The sequence below is a fragment of the Hyla sarda genome, chromosome 1 (genome assembly GCF_029499605.1).
Source record: "Hyla sarda isolate aHylSar1 chromosome 1, aHylSar1.hap1, whole genome shotgun sequence".
Taxonomy (NCBI): Eukaryota; Metazoa; Chordata; class Amphibia; order Anura; family Hylidae; genus Hyla; species Hyla sarda.
Genome location: NC_079189.1, coordinates 508,969,010 through 508,988,367, shown reverse-complemented (window position 1 = coordinate 508,988,367; position 19,358 = coordinate 508,969,010). Strand labels below are relative to the sequence as shown.

The window sequence follows — 19,358 nt, the reverse complement described above, 5'->3', positions numbered from 1 at the left end:
CTCTCCCCTTACAGACACGCTAATCAGCGGGAACGATGTGCGCGAGAGATGCGATCCCCGCCCGCATCTCCTGCACATTGACTGCTTCTATGGACACGTCTGCCACACTAGTAAAAGGCGTCCATAGCAACACATCTCTGCCATCCAGCGGAGCCCCAGCGTGCCGGTGTTTACTGCCGTGACACGCACAAACCTGTGTGAACCAAGCCTCGGTTCCACCTCTCCCGGACGTAATTCTTCACACATTAACAGTATTTAACCACTATACATTGCTACTGTTCTTTCAGTGTTGATTTTCAATGTTTTTACACACTATGTCTAATACATCCTTCCTTCCCAGTCCCTACAATGGTTCTGTTTAAGCAATTTACAGTACAATTCTACTGTTTTGTGAGTGATGACCTCTAACCTTTGTACCATCCTCCATCTTGGTTTGTAATTGCCTTGCTTATATAAACCCCACATGTTCTGTGTTGTGTATGTACCACAGCCAATCTGATGAAGGGGTAGTTTCACCCCGAAACACGTCATTGTTTTAATGCTGTACATCAATAAAGTTGCTGCACTTTGCCACTTTATGACCTGAATGTGACTATTTCTGCTGGGATCCTGAGCGCCTGCTGCTAAGGTCGTTTTCCACTTATTCGTATCCAGTTATCCAGTTATCTTTATTAACCCCCCATGGGGTGATACACATATTTCCTATATGCTCAAGGTGAGCGGCTAATTTATAGAGCCTGCATATCACTTTCCGCAAGGGAAAACCCCCCTCCCCTCCCTTATCCAGGGTAACGCACGAGGCGCCGCCTTCCGGTCTCGCTTTTTCTTTTTTCCTTTCTTCATAATATGAGAGCATTGTGTAGAAATCTGAATAATGGCCCTCCACACCCCCTCCCCTAGTTCCACCGTTTAAGCGGCATAAGAAGACTGGTTGGAAGGAAGTAGACGTCACTATCAAGCAGTAAAAGGTGATGTGAATGGAGGTATGTATGTTGGAATTTGCTTTTCTCCCCTTCCCTTTCCTCTTAAAGGGGTAGTCCAGTGGTGAAAAACTTATCCCCTATCCTAAGGATAGGGGATAAGTTTGAGATCGCGGGGGGTCCGACCGCTGGGGCCCCCTGCGATCTCTCTGTACGGGGGCCAGGCTCTCCGGCCAGATAGCGGGTGTCAACCTCCGCACGATGCGGCGGCTGACACGCCCCCTCAATACATCTCTATGGCAGAGCCGGAGATTGCCGAAGGCAGCGCTTCGGCTCTGCCATAGAGTTGTATTGAGGGGGCGTGTCGGCCGCCGCTTCGTGCGGAGGTCGACACGCCCCCTTCCTGCGGGCTGTCGGGGCTCCGTACAGGAGATCGCAGGGGGCCCCAGCGGTCGGACCCCCTGCGATCTCAAACTTATCCCCTATCCTTAGGATAGGGGATAAGTTGTTCACCACTGGACTACTCCTTTAAATTTCTGTCGTCATGCTTGTATTAAGTTTTCTATTTCTCTTTTTGAGCAAATACCAAGACGACAGGTTATGCTAACTATAAGCTTTTACCTTTTGTGTTTTTTTGTATCTTTTTTTTGTTACTGTAAATATGTAAAAAAAAAATTTCTAGGGGGAATGTTCCTGTTTAACCCAGTGCAAAACAAAACCTAACTAAAAACATTAAGTATAAGCTTATTTTTATATTAAAATAAGGCATAAGTTAAAATTCCATAATATATTACCATCACCTGCACTAATAGAAGAAAGGTATAAAGCCAAAGCTAAGAGGGGGGAAAATAGAATTCTGTCAAACAGTTAAAAAATTGGTACGACAATCAAAGAGGGGGATAGGCTTCTGCCCGGGGCTTAAAGGAGAACTACGGGATTGAAAAATGTATCCCCTATCTTAAGGATAGGGGATAAGTTTCAGATCGTGGGGGGTCCGACCGCTGGGGCCCCCGCGATCTCCCGTACGGGGCCCCGGCTCTCTGGTTAGAGAGGGCATGTTGACCACCGCACGAAGAAGCGGCCGACACGCCCCCTCCATGCACTGCTATGGGAGAGCCGGAAATTGCCGAAGGCAGCGCTTCGGCTCTCCCATAGCAGCAAATGGAGGGCACATGTCAGCCGCTGCCTCGTGCGGAGATGGACACGCGCTCTCTATGCAGAGAGCCTGGGCCCTGTACAGGAGATCGTGGGGGGCACCAGCGGTCGGACCCCCCGCGATCTGAAACTTATCCCCTATCCTTAGGATAGGGGATAAAAAGTTCAATCCCGTAGTTCTCCTTTAATTGGTTCCTGTTTGTGTAAGTATGAGGGAAAACAATTCCTATTTTAGCTCCAAACCAGTGTACACAACAAAGCAGTAGTTTTTACCTTTTGTGTTAAGTTAAGGTCCGGATCCATTTTAATCATTTCCCAGCTGCCATAACCATATTCATAGATACCGATTAAAAGATTTGAGTCATCTTCTTTACTCCAGTCAATGTCAAAGTGGGCTGCTTTTGTGTTGCATGGAATAACATATCTAAAAATGAATTTAAAAAAATAAATGTAAAAAAACTAAACAAAACAAAGTAGCAGGTAAAAGATACCAAAAAAGGGGCTAAGAACCCTGCATGTTAATCAGCTCACAGGAAAAAGTTTGTCTACTTAAATGTTAATACTGGGAGGTACAGTACAGGGAGTGTGAAGCCCAGGTTTGTTCTTGATAGCATATTTGATCTGCGGATCACAGGATAAGTGTCACATACCTTTTTCTATCCTCTGGATCAGAAGGAATAGATTTATGCAACGGAAGAAGCTCTTCTTCATGAGAACTGACCAGCTTAGCATTAACTTGTACTGAGGAGATACGGAACGTTGGTCCTTTCATTTTTCCTCTTCTTCCACCTATGATAAAAATTAGTTTATCAAATCCATACCCATTATTGACTATAATCAATGTAAAAACTGAAATATTACCAGCAACAGCATAGAAATGCTTTAAAAAAAATCTACTTAAAAACAGAAACACAATATTAACTGTACAATAACAAGAGATTAGCTAAAGTAAGATGTAAGTAGATCAGAAGCTTTTGGTGAGACTTTGTTTATGTATTAGGGTCTACAGATAGTTAAAAACGTTACCAAATGCCTTTTACTGTAGACTCATTTCACATACCTGTCCTTTCACCAGAAGAACTATCTTTCAGAGCTTTAATACAACCACTGTGCACCAGTTCTCCAAGTCTGCGAAGGTCAATTTCTGATTTATCCACCAACTCTGCATCACGAGCTATTGCATCTAACCTAGTATAAACAGAATTTTATATAAACATTAAAGGGGTGGTCCAGTGTTAGAAAAGCAGACAACCTGTGGACAGGAGTGGTGTCATCTAGCAAAAAAAACAACTAATTTTTTAAAAAAATTTTAAATACTTTACAGTAAATGACCAACTGGTTAAAATGTAATCACCGTGTAATGGTAGAGCCTCATTGATTTTTGGTGTCTGGGACAGCCAAAGTTTTAAAAGTAAAAAAAAAAATTATAAATGTCCTGCAGAAATACGTGCTGAAGCTGATGACAGCAAGTATGCCACAAGCCTATTAACCCCTTAAGGACCCAGCCAATTTTCACTGTAAGACCCGGCCATTTTTTGCACTGTCACTTTAAACATTAATAACTGTGGTATGCTTTTACCTTTCATTCTGATTCTGATTCCGAGACTGTTTTTTCGTGACATATTCTACTTTATGTTAGAGGTATAATTTTGTCAATACTTGCATCATTTCTTGGTGAAAAATTCCTAAATTTGATGAAAAAAATGAAAATTTTGCATTTTTCTTTACTTTGAAGCTCTCTGCTTATAAGGAAAATGAATATTCCAAATAAATTATATATTGATTCACATATACAATATGTCTACTTTATGTTTCCATCATAAAGTTGACATGGTTTTACTTTTGGAAGACGTCAGAGGGCTTCAAAATATAGCAGCAACTTTCAAATTTTTCACAAAATTTTCAAAATCCAAATTTTTCATGGACCAGTTCAGGTTTGAAGTTGATTTGAAGGGCCTTCATATTAGAAATACCCCACAAATTACCCCATTTTAAAACTGCACCCCTCAAAGTATTCAAAATGACATTCAAAAGGTTTGTTAACTCTTTAGGTGTTTCACAGGAATAGCAGGAAATTGAAGGATAACATTCAAAATCTTCATTTTTACACTTGCATGTTCTTTTAGACCCAGTTATTGCATTTTTACAAGGGGTAAAAGGCGAGAAATCTTCCTAAAATGTGTAACCCAATTTCTCAAGTAAGGAAATATCTCATATGTGTATGTCAAGTGTTCGGCGAGCGCAGTAGAGGGCTCAGAAGGGAAGGATTTTTTTTTCACTAAAATGCTAGTTTTCCCTCAAATTAATTTTTTTACAAGGGGTAATAGGACAAAATGCCCCCCAAAATGTGTAACCCCATCTCTTCTGAGTATGGAAATAACCCATGTGTGGATGTCAAGTGCTCTGCGGGCGAACTACAATGCTCAGAAGAGAAGGAGCGCCATTGAGCTTTTGGGAAAAAAAAAATTGTTTGGAATGGAAGTCAGGGGCCATGTGCGTTTACAAAACCCCCGTGGTGCCAGAACAGTGGACCCCCCACATGTGACCCTATTTTGGAAACTACACCCCTCAGAGAATTTAATAAGGGGTGCAGTGAGTATTTACACCTCACTGGCATTTGACAGATCTTTGGAACAGTGGGCTGTGCAAATGAAAAATTAAATTTTTCATTTTCACGGACCACTGTTCCAAAAATCTGTCAGACATACCCCTTATGTGAGGGGTATAGTTTCCAAAATGGGGTCACATGTTGGGGGCGTCCATTGTTCTGGCACTATGGGCTTTGTAAACACACGTGGCCTTCAATTCAAATTTTCTCTTCAAAAGCCCAATGGCGCTCCTTTCTCTTCTGAGCATTGTAGTTCACCCGCAGAGCACTTTACATCTACACGTGGGGTATGTTCTTACTCAGAAGAAGTGGGGTTACACATTTTGGGGGGCTTTTTTTTCTATTTTCCCTTGTGAAAATGAAAAATTTAGGGTAACACCAGCATTTTAGTAAAAAATGCATTTTTTTTTTCATTTTTCCATCCAACTTTGAAGAATTTTCAACGCCTGGAGTGACCCTCCAGGCGTTGGTGATAAGTGGACACTTTGCCCCTTTGACACATGTGGAAAGGTAGTGAAGCCTAGAAAACACGACTAGAATCCCCGTCACCCAGGGAGATCGGGGGAGGTTTTAGGAGCCATGGACTGAATCCCCTATGCCCTGCATAGGGTCCACAGAACACGCCAGGTCACTCCACCAGACACCGCGCACTAGCAGTGAGGTACCGGAACTTCAGCCGCAGAAACATCAGCCCTTGGAGAAGTGACAGTCGGCAGAGAAAACCATGCAGACCACTGTCTGGCTTACCGTTATGGGTCCATGTAGACAACGGTACACTCCAGCAGTTAACCCACTCTAGTAGTGGGGTACCGGAACTGTATCTTGCCTCCTGCTGACACTAGCTAAAACTGATTACCTCACTTCCAGTGGGTGGGTATATCCTGCTAGGGAGGAGCCGACGTTTTTTTCCTAGTGTCAGAGCCTCCTAGTGGCAAGAGCATTTACCTATCAGTATAGGTGTCCCCCAATGAAGAAGCAACCGAGAAAAATAAGTTTTGGTACAAATACAGAATAAAAAAAAGATCAAAAGGTAGCACGTATCACAAAAATGATACCAATGAAAAGTACATGATCCCGGGGCTCCCCAGCAGCGGGACTCCCGCGATCAGGCATCTTATCCCCTATCCTTTTGGATAGGGGAAAAGATGTGTAAGCACCGGAGAACCCCTTTAAGGCTGTTGGAAAATGAATGGCAGAAAAATAATTTTGCTCAGAAAAGGAAAAAGAACATAGAAAGCTATATAAAATGGGTATCACCATAATCGTATTGACCCACAGAATAAATATAACCTCACTTTTACCATAAATAAAAAAACACCAGGCATTTTCCATTTTTTTATTTTTTTTACAATATTTTGGAGTTTTTCCACAAAAAATGCTACATGTGTCAACAAAAATGCACCACTTTATATAAAGTACAATCGGGGAGATTTATCAAAACCTGTGCAAAGGAAAAGTTGCCCAGTTGCCCATAGCAACCAATCAGTTTGCATCTTTCATTTTCAACAAGGCCTCTGCAAAATGAAAGAAGAAATCTGATTGGTTGCTATGGGCAACTTTTCCTTTGCACAGGTTTTGATAAATCTCCCCCAATATGTCATGAAAAACTTAATCAGAATCGCTCTGCTCAGAAAAAGCGTTCTAAAGTTATTACCATTTAAGGAGACATGTCAAAATATATAAATAAAAAGCCTGTCATTAAGGTAAAAAATTGGTCCGTCTTTAACCCCTTAAGGACAATGGAAGTACTTCTGCGCCCCCATTTCCGAGTCCTTAAGGACCGAGGATGAAGGAGTACGTCCTGTCCATTCCCGGCCCCCGCAGCCAGCTGGAGCGGAGCCGGTGCCCGATGCCTGCCTCAATCAGCAGGCATCGCGGCATATCGCCCAGGGGGGTCATGATGACCCCCCCCCATATCGGCGATTGCCGCAGATCGCTAAACAATTCAGCCCAGCGAACTGCGGCGGATTCCGGGTCAATCGGGTCTCCAGTGACCCGGAATTACTGGCTGATCGGGGCCGTCTCTGATGGCCCCGAACAGCCATAGCCAGCAGGGGTGAGGTGGCACTGGTGCGGGTGTCACTCCCGCAACCTGCTCCGCCCCTCTTCCGGAGGACGTGAGCAGGTGCGGGAAGTTGACCCCGGCAGCTGGGGACCCCGATCCCCGGCGTTCCTGTTGGGAACGGGGCCTCAGGAGCGGCGGCGGCGAGGGACTGACCTGCAGCGTGGATCAGCAGTTGGACGTGAGTGACAGCCTCCTGCTGTTGCTTAGCAACAGCTCCCAGCATGCAAAAAGGGCATGCTGGGAGCTGTAGTTATGCAACAGCAGGAGGCAGACCACCACAACCCCCAGCATTCCCTTATGGGCATGCTGGGACTTCTAGTTTTGCAACAGCTGGAGGCACATTTTTTCTATGGAAAAGTGTACCTTCAGCTGTTGTATAACTACAACTCCCAGCTTGCACAATCAGCTAAAGTGCATGCTGGGAGTTGTAGTGGTGCATCTGCTGGTTGCATAACTACAACTCCCAGCATGCATGTTGGCTGTCGTGACTGCTGAGAGTTGTAGTTTTGCAACAGCTGAAGGCACACTGGTTGTGAAACACTGAGTTAAGTAGCAAACCAGTGTGTCTCCAGCTGTTGCATAACTACAATCCCCAGCCAAAGTAGTATGCCTCCAGCTGTTGCATAACTACAAGTCCCAGCATGCCCTTCCACTGTCTGTACATGTTGGGGGTTGTAGCTTTTGCAAAAGCTTTTGTTACCAAACTCTGTTTCAAAACCAGTGTGCCTTCAGCTGTTGCAAAACTACAACTCCTAGCATGCACTGATAGACCGTACCTGCTGGGAGTTGTAGTTTTGCAACAGCTGGATGTTTCCCCCCCCCCCCCCCCAATGTGAATGTACAAGGTACACTCACATGGGCGGAGGTTTACAGTAAGTATCCGGCTGCGGCAAATTTTCTGCCGCAGCTCAAACTGCCAGCGAGAAACTACTGTGAACCCCCGCCCGTGCGACTGTACCCTAAAAACACTAAACACACAATAAAAGAAAAAGTAAAAAACACTATATATACACACATACCTCTACACAGCCTCCCTCCCCTCCCCAATAAAAATGACAAACGTCTGGTACGCCACTGTTTCCAAAACTGAGCCTCCAGCTGTTGCAAAACAACTACTCCCAGTATTGCCACTGACTGTCCAGGCATGCTGGGAGTTTTACAACAGCTGGAGGCACCCTGTTTGGGAATCACTGGCGTAGAATACCCCTATGTCCACCCCTATGCAAGTTCCTAATTTAGGCCTCAAATGCGCATGGCGCTCTTTCGCTTTGGAGCCCTGTCGTATTTCGAAGCAACAGTTTAGGGTCACATATGGTGTATCGCCGTACTCGGGAGAAATTGTGTTACAGATTTTGGGGGGTATTTTCTGCATTTACCTTTTTTAAAATGTAAAATTTTGGGGAAACCAAGCATTTTAGGTAAAACCCTTTTTTTTTTTTTTTTTTTTTTTTAACATATGCAAAAGTCGTGAATCACCTGTGGGGTATTAAGGTTCACTTTACCCCTTGTTACGTTCCCCGAGGGGTCTAGTTTCCATGCCATGTGTTTTTTTTTTGCTGTTCTGGCACCATAAGGGCTTTCTAAAAGTGACATGCCCCCCCAAAAACCATTTGTTGCTCCTTCCCTTCTGAGTCCTCTACTGCGCCCGCCGAACACTTTACATAGACATATGAGGTATGTGCTTACTCGAGAGAGATTGGGTTTCAAATACAAGTAAAAATTTTCTCCTTTTTACCCCTTGTAAAAATTCAAAAATTGGGTCTACAAGAACATGCGAGTGTAAAAAAAATGAAGATTTTGAATTTTCTCCTTCACTTTGCTGCTATTGTATATGTGAACCAAAAAAAATTTTATTTTGAATATCCATTTTCCTTAGAAGCAGAGTGCTTCAAAGTTAGAAAAATGCTAAATTTTCATTTTTTTCATCGAATTTGGGGATTTTTCACCAAGAAAGTATGCAAGGTACCACAAAAATTTACCACTATGTTAAAGTGGAATAGGTCACGAAAAAACAATCTCAGAATCAGAATGATAAGTAAAAGCATTCCAGAGTTATTAATGTTTAAAGTGACAGTGGTCAGAATTGCAAAAAATGCTCTGGTCCTTAACCCCTTAAGGACCAGGCCATTTTATACCTTAAGGACCGGAGCGTTTTTTGCAATTCTGACCACTGTCACTTTAAACATTAATAACTCTGGAATGCTTTTAGTTATCATTCTGATTCCCAGATTGTTTTTTCGGGACATATTCTACTTTAACTTAGTGGTAAAATTTTATGGTAACTTGCATCCTTTCTTGGTGAAAAATCCCAAAATTTGATGAAAAAAAATGAAAATTTTGCATTTTTCTAACTTTGAAGCTCTCTGCTTGTAAGGAAAATGGATATTCAAAATATTTTTTTTTTGGGTTCACATATACAATATGTCTAATTTTGGAAGACACCATAGGGCTTCAAAGTTCAGCAGCAATTTTGAAATTTTTCACAAAATTTTTCAAACTCACTATTTTTCAGGGACCAGTTCAGTTTTGAAGTGGATTTGAAGGGTCTTCATATTAGAAATACCCCATAAAAGACCCCATTATAAAAACTACACCCCCTAAAGTATTCAAAAAAACATTCAGTAAGTGTATTAACCCTTTAGGTGTTTCACAGGAATAGCAGCAAAGTGAAGGAGAAAATTCAAAATCTTCATTTTTTACACTCGCATGTTCTTGTAGACCCAATTTTTGAATTTTTGCAAGGGATAAAAAGGAGAAAATTTTTACTTGTATTTGAAACCCAATTTCTCTCGAGTAAGCACATACTTCATATGTCTATGTTAATTGTTCGGCGGGCGCAGTAGAGGGCTCAGAAGGGAAGGAGCGACAAATGGTTTTTGGGGGGCATGCCGCATTTAGGAAGCCCCTATGGTGCCAGGACAGCAAAAAAAAACACATGGCATACCATTTTGGAAACTAGACCCCTCAGGGAACGTAACAAGGGGTAAAGTGAACCTTAATACCCTACAGGTGATTCACGACTTTTGCATATGTAAAAAAAATATATATTTTTTTACCTAAAATGCTTGGTTTCCCAAAAATTTTACATTTTTAAAAAGGGTAATAGCAGAAAATACCCCCCAAAATTTGAAGCCCAATTTCTCCCGATACAGAAAACACCTCGCATGGGGGTGAAAAGTGCTCTGCTGGTGCACTACAGGTCCCAGAAGAGAAGGAGTCACATTTGGCTTTTTTGAAAGCAAATTTTGCTCTGGGGGCATGCCGCATTTAGGAAGCCCCTATGGTGCCAGAACAGCAAAAAAAAAAAAAACACATGGCATACCATTTTGGAAACTAGACCCCTCGGGGAACGTAACAAGGGGTAACGTGAACCTTAATGCCCTACAGGTGTTTCACGACTTTTGCATATGTAAAAAAAAAAATTTTTTTTTTACCTAAAATGCTTGGTTTCCCAAAATTTTTACAATTTTAAAAAGGGTAATAGCAGATGTGTATATGTAGTGTTTTTTACTTTTTATTTTATTGTGTGTTAGTGTAGTGTAGTGTTTTTAGGGTACAGTCGCAAGGGCGGGGGTTCACAGTAGTTTCTCGCTGGCAGTTTGAGCTGCGGCAGAAATTTTGCCGCACCTCAAACTTGCAGCCGGATACTTACTGTAATCCTCCGCCCATGTGAGTGTACCCTGTACGTTCACATTGGGGGGGGGGGGGGGGGGGGGGGGAACAGCCAGCTGTAGCAAAACTACAACTCCCAGCATGTACGGTCTATCAGTGCATGCTGGGAGTTGTAGTTTTGCAACAGCTGGAGACACACAGGTTGTGAAACACCGAGTTTGGTAACAAACTCAGTGTTTTGCAACCAGTGTGCCTTCAGCTGTTGCAAAAGCTACAACCCCCAGCATGTACGGACAGCGGAAGGGCATGCTGGGTGTTGTAGTTATGCAACAGCTGGAGGCATACTACTTTGGCTGGGGATGCTGGGGATTGTAGTTATGCAACAGCTGGAGACACACTGGTTTGCTACTTAACTCAGTGTGCCTTCAGATGTTGCAAAACTACAACTCTCAGCAGTCACAGACAGCCAACGGGCATGCTGGGAGTTGTAGTTATGCAACCACCAGATGCACCACTACAACTCCCAGCATGCACTTTAGCTGATTGTGCAAGCTGGGAGTTGTAGTTACACAACAGCTGAAGGTACACTTTTCCATAGAAAGAATGTGCCTCCAGCTGTTGCAAAACTACAAGTCCCAGCATGCCCATAAGGGCATGCTGGGAGTTGTGGTGGTCTGCCTCCTGCTGTTGCATAACTACAGCTCCCAGCATGCCCTTTTTGCATGCTGGGAGCTGTTGCTAAGCAACAGCAGGAGGCTGTTACTCACCTCCAACGATCCAGCCGCACCAGGTAAGTCCCTCGTCGTCTCCGCCGCCGCCGCTGCTCCTGGGGCCCCGATCCCAACAGGGGCGACCGGGGATCGCGGTCCCCAGCACCCGGGGTGCACTTTCCGCACCAGCTCACGTCCTCCGGAAGAGGGGCGGAGCGGGTTGCGGGAGTGACACCCGCAGCAGGCGCCCTGATTGGTCGGCCGGTAATACGGCCGACGAATCAGGGCGATCGGGAGGTGGCACCAGTGCCACCTCACCCCTGCTGGCTCTGGCTGTTCGGGGCCGTCTCAGCCAATAATTCCGGGTCACCGGAGACCCGATTGACCCGGAATCCGCCGCAGATCGCTGGACTGAATTGTCCAGCGATCTGGGGCCATCGCCGACATGGGGGGTCATAATGACCCCCCTGGGCGATATGCCCCGATGCCTGCTGAACGATTTCAGCAGGCATCGGGGACCGGCTCCGCTCCAGATGGTTGCGGGGGGCCGGTAAAACACATGATGTTCTCATACGTCATGTGTCCTTAAGGACTCTGAAATGGAGACGTATGAGAACGTCATGTGTCCTTAAGGGGTTAAAGGGTACCTCTCAGCAAAAAAACTTTTGATATATTATAGATTAATGTATGCAGAATAACTTCACAATTGCATGTTATTAAAAAATATGCTTCTTTCTATTTAATTTTCCACTTTGAAGAAATGACCACTAGGGGTCTCCCTACCAGTCCTGGCAGCAAGCATTTCAGACTCATGCTGGAGTCCTAAACACTACGAGCTGCCAATCTGCTTTGTTCACAGCCTGAGGAAGCGGGTGACCGTGAAACACGTTGCATTATGGGAAATAAATCCTTTTAACTTATCTGGTCTCAGCGCTTCCATTGATCCCGCTCTGCTACCTGGAGATTGCTTGTTTTTATCGTGATTCTATTTCAGCGGGACGAAGCTGCAGAGACCCTTTGATGATACACCCTGTTCCATTGTTGTACTTGGTTGGAGTACAACTTCATGTGGTAAGCGCAATTCACACTTAGCGTTACCAACTCACCTTTGGTGTTAAACTACGGAGCGCATCCGTTTGTGCTTTTTTTTATTTCATTGTTCACAAAGGAGAACACTCAGAGCTGCCAGCCTGCTTTGGTCACAGCCTGTTTGGCTGTGAACAAAGCAGGCTGGCAGCTCTGAGTGTTTAGGACTCCAGCATGAGTCAGAAATGCTTGCTGACAGGACTGATCGGGAAAAATACAATAGAAAGAAGCATATTTTTCATTAACATGCTATTGGAAAGTTATTCAACATTCATTAATCTAAAATATATCAAAAGTTTATTTGATGAGAGGTACCCTTTAAGGTGTAAAATGGCCTGGTCCTTAAGGGGTTAAAAGTTAATTAAGCATCACCTTGTGCCATTCATAAAAAAAAGTATTAAAAAATTTAACGGACACCTTCCCTAATATGACAAAAAACGAAAACAAATAAAAATGACAGAAAGAAAAAAAGACCGATAGGGTAAAGCTTTATGTCAAAACCTAGCAACTGACTGAATGAATGAATTAAAGTAAGCCATTACCTTTCTAGAGGTCCACCAAATTTTTTGTAACTTTTAATAAACCTAGAGAATATGAGATGGGTAGAGATTAAAAGACACATCTAAGCAGTGCAATAATGTAAAACTTTAAAGCGTTAAGTCATTAAAAACAATAACTTTTGGCATGTCGATCAGAAAACAGTTGCTGATCGCACAGGTCATGATCACTGCGATTATAAGTTATTAGCCGAGGAAAAAGAGGAATTGCACTCTGCTTCCTGGCTGGCTGGCAGATTTATACATTTCTCTGCAGATTTCTATACAGAGAAATGTACCGAACATAGGGGGAGATTTACCAAAACTTGTTTAGATAAAGAGTGGACCAGTTGCCCATATCAACCAGATTTCTTCTTTCATTTTTAAGAGGTCTTTTCAAAGAAGCGATCTGATTGGTTGTTATGGGCAACTGCATCACTCTTCCTCTACACAGGTTTTGATAAATCTCCCTCATAGTATTGTTTACACAATACTACATATCAGCTAAAACAGTCAACTGTATTCCTTTATATATAGTAAACTAGCGGAGTACCCGACGTTGCCCGGTTTTTCCTTTCTAATCCTTGTTGGGGAGGAAAATAAACCAAGGAGGAAGCTTTTGACTTTATATCCTATCCCTCCTATCCCCGGGTCCTCCTATCCCGACCTGTAATATGTGTACAAGGTATTGAAATATCTCCAGCCGTACGGAAGATATGTGAGAACATACATTTCCCATTGATTTGCATGGGACTTTAAACAAAAATCCCGACACTCACAAATGGGAGTAATTAAGGGTTAAATTAACTATCCTATATTTTAAGTGGGCATATAAGTAACATGTGACCAAGTATTATCGAAATATCTTCAGCCGTTTGGACTTGTATGGGACTTTAAACGCAAACACTGTCCCTGGCAAATGGGGGTGAGTAAGGGTTAAATCACCTATTCTATGTTTGTTGCTGACATACAAGTAACATGTGTGCCAAGTTTCATGTTAATATCTTTAGCCGTTTGGAAGTTTTTGTGGAACATACACACATACATTGAGTTTATATTTATATTATATATATATATATAAATATATATATATATATATATATATATATATATATATATATATATATATAAGATAATTTTATAGTCAGTTAAAATCTTATGTCTGATCAGATTTATTGGGGGTAACATTTCATGTAAGATTTGTACCTTCGTATCTCGGCATCACTAAAACCTTTAATGTTTTCTCTTGGTATGGTCCTTGGCCGACCTCGTTTCTTCGGTCTTTTTCTATCAGAATCCGAATCACTGTCCTCAGAACCAGAATATCTTCTATTTCGACTTCGTCTACCTTCACTCCCATTAAAGCTTGCCTAAAATTCAGAAATGTTGGAGAATAATGTATCCTACAGAAACACTTTCCTGAAAGAGGAAGAAAAAAAGCCATTCTAAACCCTCTGTTTGCTTGTAGCCCAGAGCCATCATTGCTCCTTACTGGCCAGTTTAAGTATCTTATAGATAAGGGAAAATGCATGTGAAAGGTAAGGCCAGTGAACGGCTGCAACACGCAGTGCCGAGTGTTTATGTTATCAAGGGGGGGGGGGGGGCACTTTCACCAGGCAGTCCATAACTATGCCTATGCTGGACTAAATATGTACTATTTACAGCTATTGCCTGCTCCCGGTCATTTTTTTTTCTCAAAGGGGTCAGAAAATTGCTTTAAATCAGATTCTCACCTGCTTTGCACAGTTTCGCATCCTGGGAAGCAAATAGATTTCCTGAAGTTCCTTTTGTCTTTCCTCTTCCTCCATTCTCCTTCTCTGGTCTGAGGGTATAATATCTTCCCAGGTTTTTGCATTTCGATCAGGCTCCACAATATCATCCTCTTCCATTGTTGCAAAGTTGGCAACCTTAAATAAATGAAATGTTCCAGTCATCACTAAGCCAAAAAAACTAAAAACGCTGCAGCCATACTTCGTAATGGTCTGATTTGGTCCAGCCTTTTCTTTATTTCTCTGTTTTCCAGTGGCTGTAAGCAGCCCCGTTCTGAACAGGTATGGTATCGAATGCTCTCCTAAACACTGTGGGCATTCCCAGGCAGTGATTATTCTTGCCCTTACTGATGCAAACTTCCTGTCTCTTAAGTTGCCAAACATCTGCAGTCTCCTCCCTACCACTCTCCTGTTTATCCCTGAGCTACACAGAGAGGAGGATACATACACACAGTTAAGCCACACACACACAGCTCTGCTGCACACATACAGCCTAGCCCTGTTGAACACATACATATTTATAGTACATCGCTTCAAGTATCTTCTACCCGCCCTCCTTACTCTATAGTACATCACGGCTAACAGTTATGGAGGGAGACTGCAATGGTTGTCTGTGGGGGAGATGGAAGACACTGCTGAAGCTGCTCTGCCACTAGGTCTGCTCTCCCCACTTCGAAAGCAGAGCCCGCAGCAATGCTTGCTCTCACTCTGTGCTGTGCTCTGCAGATTGATTGCACAGTGCTAAGCCCATCCCTACTTGCTGTATTCTGACTGTACAGGAGCGCTGCCACGGTCACTTTTCAATTACAGCCAATAAAAGCCAGGGAGAGGATATGGGGATCCCTTAGTGGCTGCTGTTTTATGGTGTTTTTCAAATACAAAATTACCAAAAAATAATGCAAGTATATTTGGGATTCACTTATGTTCACAGGCACTGTTTGTAAATATAATATAATATAATATAATATAATATATATATATATATACACACACATACCGGCGTATAACATGCACTTTTAAATTTAAGGCAAAAAGCCTGCCTGCGTGTTATACGCCGATAAATCTTCTGGTCACTAATTTAAAGCGGCTGCTTGTTAAGTAATAGCAGCACGGCCGCGGCCACTTTAAATCAGTGACTAGTGGGCGTCTCCTTCCCGCTCTGGAAAACTGTCAGGCTGGGTCCACACTACGTTTTGTCCCATACGGGAGCGCATACGGCAGGAGGGAGCTAAAACCTCGCGCTCCCGTATGTGACCGTATGCGCTCCCGTATGCCATTCACTTCAATGAGCCGACCGGAGTGAAACGTTCGGTCCGGTCGGCTCATTTTTGCGCCGTATGCGCTTTTACAACCGGACCTAAAACCGTGGTTGACCACGGTTTTAGGTCCGGTTGTCAAAGCGCATACGGCGCAAAAATGAGCCGACCGGACCGAACGTTTCACTCCGGTCGGCTCATTGAAGTGAATGGCATACAGGAGCGCATACGGTCACATACGGGAGCGCGAGGTTTTAGCTCCCCCCTGCCGTATGCGCTCCCGTATGGGACAAAACGTAGTGTGGACCCAGCCTCACTTGTTTTCTCCCGCGCTATCCACAGGTACTGGTGGATAGTGTGGGAGACACTGATTAAAATGAGCCCTACCTTGTCCGGAGCTGCCCTACCTTTTAATCAGCGTCTCCCGCACTATCCACCAGAACCAGTGGATAGTGCGGGAGAAAACAAGTGACAGTTTTACTTTTCATTTTCCCTACCTCCCCCTCCCTCATCATTCCCCCTTTTCCCTGCTTTTTATAGATTTTTTTTATTTTCCTTACTTTGCTGCGCTTCGGCAGGTCAGGCGGGGGGTCTTGCGGGCTGCAGTCAGTGAAGCAGATGAGTGATGTCCTCTGCCGGCTTCTCTGCGCAGCATCAGTGACGTCACTTTACATTTCCTGTAGTCACCGCTGAAAAGTTACATCCCTGATGCCCTGCAGAGGAGCCGGGAGAGGACGTCACTCATCTGCTTCACTGACCGCAGCCCACAAGACAGCCGAAGCGCAGCCAGGTAAGGAAAGGGGAAGAGTGGTCTTCAACCTGCGGACCTCCAGATGTTGAAAGACTAAAACTACCAGCATGCCCGGACAGCATTTGGCTGTCCCGGCATGCTGGGAGTTGTAGTTTTGCAACATCTGGAGGTCCGCAGGTTGAAGACCACTAGATAGGAGGAACATGATGGGGGGATGATGAGGGGGGAATGATGGGGGACATGATGAGACCGGGTGGGGGGGGGGGGGGGATGATGAGACAGGGTGAAATTATGGTGGGGGGAGGCACTAAATGCTTAAAGGGTACATTTCATCAAAAAAACTTTTGCTATATTATAGATTAAGGTATGCAGAATAACTTTCCAATAGCAGGTTATTAAAAAATATGCTTCTTTCTATTTAATTTTCCACTTTGAAAAAATGACCACTAGGGGTCTCCCTACCAGTCTTTTTATATAGATTTCAGACTCATGCTTGAGTCCTAAATCTCAGATGGCAGCCAGTACACAGGCATACTCACCACTGCTCACTGCCAGGGAGCAGTGTTGAGCTTGTCTGTGTCCCAACTGCAGTCTAAGATTTAGGACTTCAGCAGGAGTCTGAAATCTATAAAAAAAAATAAAAAAAAAAAGGACTGGTAGGGAGACCCCTAGTGGTCATTTTTTCAAAGTGGAAAATTAAATAGAAAGAAGCATATTTTTTAATAACATGCTATTGGAAAGTTATTCTGCATACCTTAATCTATGATATAGCAAAAGTTTTTGTTGATGAAAGGTACCCTTTAATGTCTGTATGGCTAGTGGTGGTCTATGACAGGGGGAAATTATGAGACATGGGGGGGATGAGGAGACATGGGGGGTGGCGATGAGAGGGGTAAATGTGGCACAGGGACAGATCTATATTTATTTATTCATGACAGTGCCCATTTAAGTCGGTTTCATATAAAAATCTAATGTGTAAGTGAGAAATGTTTTATCTAGCAAAGTATTGTATTGAGAAGAAATGTTTCCGAGGTCAGCTAGCCTTTGATGGAGCATTAGAGCTTAAATGTAGCTGATGGGAATTTAAGTAGAATATAAAATACCTTAAACTGTGAAAGTAATTCATCGCCCACAGTCTGTGGTCCAACTTCATTTTCACGGGTCTCTGCTCTGTTCAAGATCTCATCAATATCCATTTCCTTGATACAATGTAACATACAGGATGAATATGTTAAATGTAATAAGATACATAACATATAAGACTATTTGTGTATAACTTTACACACCTGGGGTTCTTCTTCTTCTCCTTCTGGTTCTTTGAAAAGCTCCTCAGCACCAAACTTTAAAATAGCAGCAAGCTCCTCTTTATTGAAAGGTGTAGAACTTCAATAAGAGAAAAAAAAACACTACTGTTTACCCGACTCAAATACTTGCAGAGAAAGAGTTAAAAGGATCACAAAGTAATTGATAGACTCCACACAATATTGTCATACCTAGATGGTGTTGATCCAGTGTGTAAAACAGTCTTGCCAGTGGTGTCCATTCTTTGAATTACAAGGTGATCCAGCACCATCTTCTTCTTCGCCCTTTCAATAATATCTTCCTCTACAGAGCTTTTGGTGACAAGGCGGTATATGTTCACCTAAATACAGCAGATGTAAAGCTGGTGAGTGCATTAGATGTACAATGTCAATAAAAACTTCAGACCTGCTTAGGTGCAATATTAGACAGAAACCATGGACAAGAGTGGTAGAGTGGTGCCACAAAAAAGACCCCAAAAATGCAAACAACCTTTAATACCTGTACTATAAAAGTTTAAAGCCTAAAAGTACAGTACTAAATCCTACACTGTGTCCCCACAATAACACTTCTTGCCACTATCTTACAGATAGGGATAGTACGTGGCTCTAAACTGTGTTGAGTAGGGGAAGATATGTTTCTCTATCGGCTCCATTGGGGGACACAGACAGTGGGTGTATCTTGCTGTCTCTAGGAGGTGTGACACTATGGTAATAAAAAAAGCCAGCTGCTCCCAGCAGGATATACCCGCCTTCAGGCTCTGAGCTAGTCAGTTCACGCTTAGTGTGGACATGGGCTGGATTCTCCAGTCCAGGTCTTCTGTTTTTTTTTTTTCCTAGTATAGGGACATGTTAGTTTTTTATTCCCTTTCCCAGTTTTCAGGTGGGGACTCAGGAACTGCGGTACATTGCGAGTAAGGGGGCACAGACATTGCGTATATGCGCTGTTAACCCCCCCTCACCAACGGTCAGCGCCTGGTTGGTACCTCATGGGTCCGGGTCCCCCTATGTCTCTGCTCACCTCGCTCGCGCATAGCAGCTAGGCGTGATGCAGGGACCATAAGCTGGCTGAAGACTTTACTGAAGACTCCATCAGGTAAGTTCTTCTGACTGAAGTAAGTACTTGAACTTGGTTCTGAGTGCCCTCCAGGGTGAACCCTTTGAGCCGCTTTGAGAGGTGTCTCTCCGCCTTCTTTCTTGGAAACTGGCGTTTCTTGCCATCACCTCCATCCGGAGGGTGTCTGAACTGGCAGTTCTTTCCTGCCGTTCTCAGTTTCTGGTGATCCACCAGGACAAGGTCGTTTTCTGGCCACTTCCTTCTTTTTTGCCTAAGGTCGTCTCGGCCTTTCATTTCAATGAGGGCATTGTCCTCCCGTCCTTTTGTCCGGCTCCTTCTCATCCTAAGGAGCGCTTACTACACAAGCTGGATGTTGTTTTGGGCTGTTCGGTCTTATCTCTCCATCATTTCTTCGTTTCGGCAGTGTGATTCCTTTGTCGTCCTTACGGAAGGTCGTCGCAAGGGACATCCTGCGTCCAAGGCCACCGTTTCTCGGTGGATTCGGTCCGCCATTGCGGAAGCCTATCGCTGTAAG

At 43.6% G+C, this 19,358-nt stretch overlaps 1 protein-coding gene across 6 annotated transcripts in view; it reads right to left on the bottom strand.

Moving 5' to 3' along the window:
- CHD1 (chromodomain helicase DNA binding protein 1) overlaps window positions 1–19,358 on the bottom strand; it is a 135,412-nt gene that overhangs the window by 51,977 nt on the left and 64,077 nt on the right. For all 6 annotated transcript variants that reach the window (XM_056537549.1, XM_056537544.1, XM_056537545.1 and 3 more), the window contains 9 exons: window positions 17,962–18,110; window positions 17,755–17,851; window positions 17,572–17,667; window positions 14,426–14,599; window positions 13,899–14,062; window positions 12,699–12,740; window positions 3,136–3,263; window positions 2,726–2,864; window positions 2,349–2,499 (listed from right to left, as the gene is read on the bottom strand). In XM_056537549.1, coding sequence (XP_056393524.1) covers window positions 2,349–2,499; window positions 2,726–2,864; window positions 3,136–3,263; window positions 12,699–12,740; window positions 13,899–14,062; window positions 14,426–14,599; window positions 17,572–17,667; window positions 17,755–17,851; window positions 17,962–18,110 — 1,140 coding nt within the window. The remainder of the gene's footprint in view (window positions 1–2,348; window positions 2,500–2,725; window positions 2,865–3,135; window positions 3,264–12,698; window positions 12,741–13,898; window positions 14,063–14,425; window positions 14,600–17,571; window positions 17,668–17,754; window positions 17,852–17,961; window positions 18,111–19,358) is intronic.